Here is a 12,028-nt window from a genome sequence, read left to right as displayed (position 1 = left end):
CGTCTCTCTCTCTCTCTCTCTCTCTGTCATTGCTGTTGTTCGGTATCTCCAGGGTTTCAGACGCTCATTCAGTTTCTCAGTCAGGCACCTTTGTAGATTTAACAAAGAGAATCTGCATTAATTATTGCCAGATTATCTCCCCCCCCCCACACACACACACACACACATCATATTCTCTCTCTATATCTCTTTCTGTCTCTCACTGTCTTTCTCAAACACACACAGGTGCAGTATCTAGACGAAAGATACAAACTCATCTTGCCACTAGAAACTTTGGTGACACAATCATTCCTCAGTTTGTTGTACAAAACATGTTTTAAAATATTTTATGAAACGTTTCCAAAGAGAAACATTCGTATTTCAAAAGTTCCAGAGGCTGCTTAATTTTGTTTTGTCCGATTGAAATTGTGTGAACAAATATAAATGAATGCACCGTAAATATTTGTTATAATGAGTATTTAAAGACACTTCAGCACTTGTCAGACTACTTTTAGTTTCAAGAAATAAAGTTGTATTTTTTTCACGTGCTCTTGAAGGCTTTATTAAAAGGACGGATAACTGTACATTTCTAAAGTTTATATCAGACGTGAACAGGACAATGGGTGGTGCACATTTTTACTTGCAAGCAAGCTATTGTTTAGATCAGCCAATAGGTGGCAGTAAAGTAATAATCCGTCCCTCATCCTTTTGTCGTCTGGGACAGGGAAAAAAGGACTGCAGACTGTCTCACTCACCTGACATGAGTTCATCTCATTGTGCTAGACTTACCAGATGGAGATGACAAACTTTCGTAGTCCCATCGGAGAAGGTGGCAGACCATTAATAAAAAAAGGCATGTGAGAAGACAAGGTGCAGCCAGAAAAGTATGGATGCATGTGTGAATGAAGGCGATGAAAGAAAGAGGAGCAGAGTGTAAAAGAAATCAGCAGGAGCTCCTCAGAATGTTCTCGTACTCGCTGACAAACAGGAAATAAACCACCCGTGTGTTTACGCACAGATTCCTGAGCCAGAGCGATGATCTCAGCTAAAGCCTAAACAAACTTGCCCGTCAAAAATAGAGTTGGACAGAAAAAGAGAGATTTGATTTAATCAGTGTGAGCTACATGATTAAACATAGTGCAGATTAGCACTCATCTGGAGAGAGTGATGAATGAATGATGATGTATGATGGACACCTGACGCAAACCACCAAAAACAAGCCGCTCCAGCTAGTGAATTCCCATATGTTAAACTGATACAGTTATTTTCAGAGTTGTTCGATCTGTTATAGTCAGATACCTTTATTCAGACTGTCCTTCACACACACATTCTGTCTTCCACTCTGGGTGCCTTCTGGCAGGGCGTATTTTTAGTTCAGAACAGAAGTTTGGTGGGGATGAGAGGGAAAAGATGCAGACCCCCACGCTGCTGACGCAGTCTCTTAATCACCCCGACTAATTCACGCCAGCCCCCCTCCTCATATCACACACTTTATATGATCCTTCCATTCATTCTCCATGCTAAATGATTTGCATCTGATACATATTCACTAATGTACACTCAATCTGATAAGCACATTAGTGTACACTAATGCACACTGTCTGATGCACAAATTAGTGTATACGTCATTCAATGCTTTCACTTGTGTATACTCCTTCTGATGCACTCCATCCAGTGTGCTCACTAGTGTACACTTATGCATTCTGTCCAACTCACTCACCAATGTATATTCCATCTGATGCACACCATCTAATGTTCTCACAAGTGTATACTCCATTTGATAAATACTCATTAGTGTATACTCCATTTGATATATATTCAGCAGTGTACACTCCATTTGAAAATATTCACTAGTGTAAACTTAATCTGTTATATACTGAATAGTGAACACACCATCTGATGTACTTGCTAATGTATAATTAATCTGAAAGATTATCATTAGTGTACACTCAATCGGATACAAATTGATTAGTGTATACTCTAGTGATCAGAGTACACACTAGTGTATATTCCATTTGATAAATATTCACTAGTGTATTCTTCATCAAATACATATTCAGTAATGTATACTCCGTCTGATAAGCTTATTAGTGTACACTAATGCACACTAACGTTCGATGCACACATTAGTGTGTACTTCATCCAGTGCTGTCACTCACTAGTGTATATTCTGTCTGATGCACTCCATCTAATGCTCTCACTAGTGTATACTCCTTTTGATAAATATTCACTAGTGTACCCTCAGTATGATGTATATTCAGGAATGTATACTCCATCTGATTCACTAGTGTAAACTTAATCTGTTACATATTGATTAGTGAACACACCATCAGATTCAATCACTTGTATACTCCATTTGATAAATATCCACTAGTGTATACTTTATCCAATACATATTCATGAATGTATACTGCTTTTGAATATTCACTAGTGTACACTACATCTGATGTATATTCACTAGTGTACACTCCATCTGATGCAAACTCACACTAGTGTGTTACATCTGATGTATATTCACTAGTGTACACTCCATCTAATGCACTCACTAGTGTATACTCCATCTGATGCATATTCACTAGTGTGCACTCCATCTGCAATCAGTAGTGTACACTCCATCTGAAACTGTTCATTAGTGTACACCCACTCTTATACACTCACTAGCCACTGCAGGTAGTATACTGTGTTATTGGAGTATGGCCTTATTTGTCCCCAGCAACAGAATGTTATTTGTGCTTCAAACTTTATCTTTTTTTAGTCTCTCCCCACATTCTGTTCACCCCTAAATTAATAGCGCTAATGATCTTGCAGATGGAACATTTACACTTGTGCTCTATCTAAGACACCCAAGCACATGCGCTTGTACTCTCTCAGGCATGACACACGACTGATGATGCACGTCACAGCCACGCCAACACACGTCCATGCAAACAGAACCATCTGGAGAGAGCGTATGAGGAGATTATGAGATTTAGGAAACGAGAGATGAATGAATGGCGAGCTCATGAATGCCTGAATGCAAGTGATTGACACACAAGACAGCAGAACAATGCTGAACAGAAAGCCTAGAACAAACAGCACTCTGTGGGAGAATAGAGCAAGTGCGTCTTCAAAGGAGAAATTTCCAGTCAAGTTATTTTGAAAGTTTCTACGCACACATATGGACGTAGGAAAGCCCTATTTAAGACCTGTTGTTACACAGCAAACGAGATTAAATAGAGAGTACATGGAGAGTCGCCTGTTTATCCCAAGAAATTATTTCCAGTGTGTCTCCTTGTAATGGTCAGATTGTCATTTGCTATCTACATTATCATACCTTTTCATATATTTATTATTTTAGTATTTTTTTCTCTTTTATTTAATTTCTCCTAAGAAATTTATGGAAAAACATCAGAGATAAAGTTGATTCCTAAACATCAAGTCTATGACGTTAAATGTGCTATGAAAGACCTCTGATCAATACACCTTTCTTCTAAGGGTTTCAGATTACTTGGATTGCTGAAGGGCTAACTGTAAATTTAAGTTAAAACCGTAAAACCTAAAACGTTGCTACCGTATTTTTTACGGTAAATTTTACGGATTTTTTTTTTACAGTGGGTGTTGTCTAGTGACTTGTCAGGGGAGAAATTCTGAATAATAAAGAAATTACTGTATCAGTTTTTATATTAATGTTAGCTTGTGTTTATTAACTAAGTGAAATAGTCTCTTACATGCATACTGGCAGCTAACTGAATGCTCTGTTGGCGACTTAATAACTGTATTTTAGCAATTTTAACATTGGGGTGAGATTTAAAAATCGAACTGCCTCTCCATCACCATCTGCTTAGTTAATGCATAAACACACATGCTCACACACCAACAGATCAAATACTGCAAAACAAGAGATCACTCAATAAAACACTCGATAATAATGAATATTTATTTATGGTGGTTTTATTTAGTTTTTTTTAGACAAAGACAACATTTGTGTTTAACATTTCTTTCTGTCAACGTGCTAAGAGAGAAAGACTATGTGATATCTTGCACACAGAGAAAACACAGATCTCTCACCTTAAGCAGTTCTTCAGGTTGAATTAAACATTGACTTCCTGCCCTAACTTCACCTGATACTCAAAAGTACCAACTCAGATTAACTAGCACAAACCAAAGTACTTAACACGGTTTTAACAAATGAAAAACATTAGCGACGGTCTTTGTTAGTCAGTTCTTCCATTAGCTATCTGTTCATCGTATCGTTTACAGTGGCCCCAAAAATATTTGTACATTTAAACCACTCCTAAAAATTGTATTGCATTAGGAAATAAAATATCAAAGCAATCTGTTTTTAGTGAATCACTTCAACTATGCACATTTCACTTTGACAATCAGAATGTGTCCTAATACAATATCTCTATTGTTTTATAATTTTAAAACTTTTTTGTGAAATGCTCTTCTTGAAATTTGGACATTGTAGCACAATTGCCTAAATGCATTTTGGAGCAACTGTATGTGATAGTGTATCTGGTTTAGTACCCAACAATCACCAAAAAGACAAAGCCTTCCACTCTCTAATCTACTGACAGTGTCTTGTTGGAAAAGTTTGTCTAGTTTGTGTATGTTCCTATTTACATGATGATCATTGATAACTGACGTAGTCTCCTTTGTCAGCATGAGAGTTTCCTCTACATGCAGAGACATTCCCCGCCATCTTTGACATTGACCTCTAGTTTCATTTTCCACATCACTCCCTTTTTTCTCTTTGCCCTCTACTTTGTCCTGTGTTCTCTGATTTTAGAGAAGGACGTGACTTGAGGTGGTGTTGCAAAGCCTGCTGGGAGTGCATGCATGCAGTAGCCCTATCTCTGTTGTACTGTATGAATTGCACAGTGTGTGTTGTGTTTAATTTGTTGTTGTGTGCCAGTCTTGTCACCCTTTCCTGCATGGCTGCTTCTATGCAATTCTTAGCATAAGCCCGATTGCAGGAGAAAGGTAGTGAAGCATAACAGAAGAAAAAGAGGAGAAGGAAAACTCAGCCGAAGAGAAGGTGAAAAGAGAGAGTAAGTGCTGTGAGCGAGAGGAAGGACAGAAGTGAAGACGAAGAGGAAGATGGGAGAATGGGAGAGTCGTAACCTGGTGGACATTCAAGCTCGAAACAGCGGACTGAGGCTGCATCCTCATTGCCATAGTTTGCCCAGTACTCTTCAGGCTCTAGCTTGGGTAAAGCAGCCTCCTCCGCAGTGAGATCGTACTTGGATGATGAAGATGAGGGATGTTTGACAGAGGTGAATGGAGAGGCCTTCAGGGTTTCGCTGCTCTTGTGAAAGTGGCTCTTGGATGATGAGGCCGGTTTGTTCTTGGAGAACCACCAACGGGTCTTGGTGCTGAAGGTGGTGGTTGTAGTGCCAGCCAGGGATCCTGGATCAGGCAACGGGCATAGGGCAAAGTCCAGCTCTCGCAGGAACCTCAGGTCCTGGCCTTTACGAGGGGCTGGTGAAGAGCAGGTTAGGTCTGAGCTGGAGATACGAGCTTTTCGGAACCACTCCCATAGCGACCTGGCTTCACAGCCGCAGGTCCAGGGGTTGCCATTGAGCCTGAGAAACTGCACAGATGACGTATCCTTCAATGCCTGGCCTGGAAGCTCCTGCAGAGAGTTGTTGAAAAGATAGAGGATGGTCAATCTGCCCAGGTCACGGAAGGCTCGCCGATGGACTTGTCGGATGCGGTTTTCATGCAGCAACAGCCGGTCAAGATTCACCAGGCCGCGGAAGGCATTTTCAGACAGGACACGGATACGATTGCCATGCAGGAACAGGTGGGTGAGGTTGACCAGGTCGGAAAAGAGGCCATCTGGAAGGTGGCTCAGCTGGTTCTCCTGCAGGTAGAGAAACTGCAAGCTGTAGAGCTTGTGGAAGAGGTCAGCGGGCAGCTCGTTTAAGTGGCAGCGGTGCATGTGTAGACTCTGCAAGCGCTCCAGCCCCCTAAACGCACCCCCGTCCAGCCTGCGCAGTGATGGGTTGTCACTCAAATCTAGTTCCTCTAGTACACGCAGATTACTGAATGCACCTGCTTCAATCCATGTGATGTTGTTGGAATACAGCCATAGGACCTGCGGATTCAGAAAGTAAAGACAAAGGTAAATCTCTGCTTAAATCTTCACACGAAAAGATTCAGCGTGATGCTTACTTACAGATATGCTCTCACCTGTGTTTCGAAGCCAAAGGAGTCGGCTCTGAGCTCAGTGATACGGTTGTTCTGCAAGAAAACGCGCTGGGAGTCGTAGGGCACGCCGGCTGGGACAGCAGTGAAGTTCTGAGACTGACAGCTCACAGTCATGGGCATATGGTAGCATACACACAACCTGGGACATGCCTGACCCGGTGCACAGCGACATGCCAACAACCATATCACCAACCAAAGAGACAAACCACCTGTGGAGTGAGAAAGAGGTAGACTTAACATGATGTTCGTGTTCACATTTGAGAAGAAGCTGTTCCACATCCTCTTAAAGTTCTGGAGTGATGCAGACATGAAGACATTTGTTATTTATCATGCAATATAACACCTGCTATTTGAAATATCATTGCTGGGTTAAATAATATCCACATATATTCTGCTTGAAGAAAGCAGTTCTAAGAAAGACTCTGTCCAGTCAGAGACTCCCTCTGTCCATGTCCATCCAGGACAGAACAGAACAGTGCCTAAGAGTGCCTTAAACAAAAAAAGGTCGGATTAACTTCAGGTTTGTGAAACCAAACCCGATTTAATTACTGCAGCTCATGAATATTTAAGAGGGGACCTCACAGGGATCGGTGACTCTGCACAATAACATGGCGCTTAAAGACAGGCATGGCGTGAATTAATCATGCTGCGTGCATTCATGTTGCCTGCACAAGATTTTCCTATTACCTGACCCATGACCTGGTCACTCCACAACCCTTCCAGGACAAGATGTACTAATCCGCTGCACAGGACTAATGTGGAAAATTGTAGGCTACTATGTTACCTTTTTTGCATAACTGCATACCCGTTTTTGTTAACAGTAGCTTTGTAAGTTCCTCAACGTTGAGAAATTATTGATTATTCTATATTTATCCTGGTTACATCAAAGGGGCTCATAAAAAAATGATTTGTCTATTCGCATTACACTTATTGATTAATCAGAAGTGGCTGTACTGAGGTCAGAACAAACTGGGACTCCAAATGGAAAATTAAAAAATGTAACGCTACAATGTAAACATGTACAAAAATGTGTAGCTATATTATTTATGTTTATTTATACTTATCATGTATTTTTGTGATTGTATGATGTATATTTTACTAAATATATACAAAAATATAAATATGTATCAATTCATGTCTATCAAACAAAAGTAGAGATAATTATTAGCTTTTGTTTGATAGACAAAAATTTATGTTTGTTTGCATTTTGTCAAATTCAAAATATAACATTAAATATGCAATTAAATGTATTTAAGTGTACATCAATACATATCTAACATAAACATATAAGAATAACTGTTTTAGCACAATATAACCAAAAATATTTTTTTTTTATGTAAATAATGTCTATAATTGTGCCTCAAATTAAAATATGCATAATCATTAACTACTAATTACAATAAAAAGTTGGTACTTACTCTTGAAGGTAAGAGTGTTGGAGACGCGAGCGCTCCGCGCAGCCGCACGAGTTTCCATCCCAAAATCCAAACCGAGAGCGAGTTAGCCTGAGCGCGAGCTGCTATCTGCTCTAACGGTCAGCTCTGGTGATCGACTCGACTGCGACTGAGGAGCGACGCGCACCCCGGCAGCGTTTATAGTCCAGCACCGGCTGCCCACGGACGCGGGACGCAACGGAATCTCTCATACGTAACGCGCGCGAGGGCGAGCAGCACGTAGGTGGGGGGAGGAAACCGGACTGTGTGTCTGAGTGAGTGTATTGAGGGGGATGACTAAAAAACTTTAACGGTTGTTTTACATAGATGACTGTTCTTTTCTCTAGAGTCGTATTAGTAAACAGGCTAGAATACAACAACCTCATGAAATCACTGTGTAGGCTACAGATAATGTCAATGGATGAAAAAATAAATAACCTACACTTTTGACAAATAAGCTTATATATTGTACGAATACAGGTGACAAGTAAGATTATAATATAAATCATTTTGGTTATGACAGATTATTTATATTATATTATAAATACTAAAATACACTAAATATATAGAAAAGATATAGACAAAAATCAGCCATTTGTTATCATAATATGGACACTTAAAGAATCCAAATAGAATTTTATTTGAATTTTATTGATTAACATAGCTTTTATACGATTTTTCTAATCATAGTCTTTCACATGATAATGGAATTAGGTAATTATGGGTTTCTGACTAACTGTTCAGATTTTTGTCAGACTTTTATAATCTTATAATTACACATTTTAATTTTGTATTTAATATAGCGTATTGTTTTAGTACAACAGAACATGTACAGTATGGTGTGTTTTCAGTTTTTTTGAAACCATGATGATAAGTAGGCTAGCTGGAAGCATCAACTTTTGTGAAAGCTCTTCTCCCACTTGACAGCTGTCATTTAAAACCGTAAAGCCACCTAAACCGGAAGCAGCTTCAACTATTAAAGGATTTTAGGTATTTAAAAAAAAAAATTTCGTTTCATCAAATATAAAAAAAAAAATACATATTTTGAACAAAATATATTTGTGAATAAAAGTTGTGATTAAAAGTCTGCTTAAACCAGCCTTAGATGATTTGCTGTTCTATAACAGGATAAGCTGCTCTCCCAGTTGGCCAAGATGGTGTTTAGCCAGGCGATCAGCTTCTCCCAGTTTGACCACCTGAAAAGTGTCCCATTTAAAACCAACATCAGACCAGGCTGAGACACCAGCAAACCAGCTTACCCAGTGGGAAACTGATGTGAAAAGGACATCAAATTGATGTAAAAAAAGAGGTCAAATATGCAAAGTTGACGCAAAAACTTTGACATGACGTTGATTTGATGTAATGTGATTTGATTGAACGTCAAACATATTGGCCTACATATACATTAAACCAATTTCAGTGTGGGATTAACGTCCTATTTTCACCCAATTGTTACTTGAAGAAATTGCCATCCAAAATTAATTTAAAATGATGTTACAGCATCATGATCAAGTCTTGGCTAATATTTGACGTCAAATTGATATCAAGGTGCCCACTGGTTCTTTATGTACCAAGAGCTTGTAACACTCCAAAGAGAAAGGAAAAATTGAAATCGCATCATATTTAAGATGTTTTCTCACATCCCATTTTTAATATGTATTCAGTAGTCTAAGCTTTTCCTATACGTAGCGGAAGGTGAGGGTCTAAATGTAGCAGCATCACATCAGGTTGAAATGTCATTTTGCTTCCCTGTTGTAAAAAAATGAAAATGTTATGTTCTATTAAGAGACACACTATTCTTCATATCTATACTAAATTAATACACTAGATGGCAGAGTACATAATATATAGTGTAAGCACATACAGCACAGGTAAACCTCACTCTCCTGGCCTCAAGAGGCGTATTAGTGACTGCCTGCTGGTTGATGCTGGTTTGAATCCCACTTGGAGCAGTGCGATTAGGATTAGTCACATGCACAGTACATTAGTTTGGTAAGAATTTTGTGGGCATCAACAATAAAATGACATTATGAGTGTTGCCATAGGAAACAATAATTACTAAGTCTGTGGAAACAACTCTGTCCTTGTTGTTGTGAATGACAGTATTTCCTACAAGACATGAATAAAAAATTTCTAATAAGAAATAAACCATCAATATAAGAAATAAAAATTTCCAATGGGATAAATGGCACATGGAATATTAACCTTGTAAAGCCTGGCATAAAAATATTAGCCAGAAAAATTATAGCAGACTATTTATTTAAATAAAATGCATATACATATCAGTTGACACTATATCTTCCAAAAATGCCTTATTAAGATTGCATGTAAAAGATTGCGTACAACAGGTTTTTCAGCAATGTTTTGATCTTGTTGATAATTTAGAGGCTTTAGAAATTTGAGTAGGCTATCAAATATGATACTGTAGACTTACAGGCTTAAAGGAGACATATTATGCCCCTTTTTTACAATATGTAATATAAGTCTCTGGTGTCCCCAGAATGTGTCTGTGAAGTTTCAGCTCAAAATACTCTACAGATCATTTATTATATCATTTTGAAAATGCCTATTTTGAGTGGAAGCAGAAACATGCTGTTTTTCGGGCCTGTCTCTTTCATTACAGCTCGGACCTGCAAAAAACATCTGTTTTGGTTCTGATTTTCATGTTTATCGCGCTGCTCGTTTTCTCAGATGCTTGCAGAAAAAGGCTTACCAAGTTACTGGGTTAATCTTTTTCACGTTTCCTTGGTTGGTAGATGCACCGGGGACCTGATTATAGCACTTTAAACCTGGAAAAGTCAGATTTTCATGATATGTCACCTTTACATTATTCTAACAAAAAAATCTTTCAGAATTTTTAAACCCTATAGCTCCCACTGTGATTTCTTTTAAACATCAATCAATAAAATATTATTAGAATCCAATACCAGTAGGGTTCTAAATAAAAAATTCTAGCAATCAAATTTGATCCTATAACCTGAAATTTCTTCAGAATATTTTTACTCAATGGCAATGGAGAGTTTTTAGTTTCCAGAGCCACATTTTTAGTAGACAAAAAGCTGCTGCATGTGTAAATGGTTGGGTAAAAGAAGTGTTAGAAATTCATGTATGCATTTGTGTGCAAGTGTCACGTGTGTGGGCTGCACTGAGTCAGAGTTCTGTTCCCTGACCGTGACTGAGGTCAGTGTGGTCCAACTTCAGCATGATGCAGCCCATCTGTACACACGCACCTGTGTACCCATGTCATGACACACGCAAACACACACGTTTGTTTTTGTATCTTTGTGGGATTTTCTTATTGACTTATATTTTATACTGAGCTAATGCTATTTAGCTCCTAATCGTAACCCCATGTTGAACCTGTATACACACACACACACACACACACACACACACAGTCTGCTCTGCCAGAATGCGATCATGTGCATGTGCAGATATGCACACTTTACAGTTCTTGTACTCCTCCTCCTCTTTCTCTCAGTGGACTTTATGAAATATCACATGACAAACACTGAATATCATATACACACACAAGAACACACACTCATCTGTACCCACAAGCTCACTCATCACTGAGAATCAAAGGTTAGGGCAAGGTACCATGGGGGACGGGACACACAGCCTGCAGAACCATACACACAGTAGTAGGTCACTCCTCGTCATAAGTGCCCTTTGTTCTTAGTGTGCTTTGCAGAAACAACGCAGCCGAGCCTGAAGCTATGAACTGTGCACAATAATCTTAGCCCACCAGCTAACTCATCACTGCACATTCTCAGCACTACAGGGGGCCGTGGGGGAAGACACACAAACACACACACACACAAGACATACATACATGAGGCAAGATCAGACAGATGACCACACTCCCCCTCAACACTTGGGGCAGTGACACACGCTTTAAAGAGCAACAGACGGGTTTGGGGAGAGTGTGTACATGTCAGTTCATATGTGTGTCCTTTGACGGTTGCCAACCTGTACTGAACAGCTCAACTCTGAATGCTTCGTCCTAATGCCATAAACATGTTTTTCAGCTTTGTACTGTACATGTGTGCCTTCTTACAGAGGTTGACAACAAGAAAATCTTTATATAAATCTCCTAATGTATAGCATGAATTTGTGTCACAGATTTAGCTCTTAAAACTGAAGTGTGTCATTTCTGTGCCAACAGCAAAAACTTGTTTCTGTACAGGTTTCCTGCAATAAAGTACTGCAGAAATGATGTCTTTGTAGGGCAAAAGTTAGCATCACTCTGGTTCAGTCAACAAAAATAATCATAGGTTTTTCATATTTGCTAGTGGATAATAGTGAAGATAATATTCACAAATGAGCATAACTTTTATGAATTTTGAAGCCTAAATCCAGTCGTCAGAAGTAAGAATCTTTGGTTAGACTATTAACGAACTACAGTCAAATGATTTCAA

The 12,028-nt window shown here is 39.0% G+C and overlaps 1 protein-coding gene across 1 annotated transcript; it reads right to left on the bottom strand.

Annotated features, from left to right (window-relative positions):
- Nucleotides 1–3,907: 3,907 nt before the first annotated feature.
- Nucleotides 3,908–7,701, bottom strand: rtn4rl2b (reticulon 4 receptor-like 2b). The gene is made up of 3 exons (XM_016541431.1): nt 7,593–7,701; nt 6,157–6,383; nt 3,908–6,061 (listed from the first exon to the last, which is right to left on the bottom strand). Exons 1-3 carry the CDS (start codon nt 7,648–7,650, stop codon nt 4,985–4,987), a joined length of 1,362 nt encoding a protein of 453 aa, XP_016396917.1. The 5' UTR covers nt 7,651–7,701; the 3' UTR covers nt 3,908–4,984.
- Nucleotides 7,702–12,028: the final 4,327 nt, after the last annotated feature.

This window comes from Sinocyclocheilus rhinocerous, unplaced genomic scaffold (assembly GCF_001515625.1).
Source record: "Sinocyclocheilus rhinocerous isolate Xijiao unplaced genomic scaffold, SAMN03320098_v1.1 scaffold818, whole genome shotgun sequence".
Classification (NCBI taxonomy): domain Eukaryota; kingdom Metazoa; phylum Chordata; class Actinopteri; order Cypriniformes; family Cyprinidae; genus Sinocyclocheilus; species Sinocyclocheilus rhinocerous.
The sequence above is the reverse complement of the archived record's forward strand: the minus strand, read 5'-3'. Positions and strand labels throughout refer to the sequence as shown.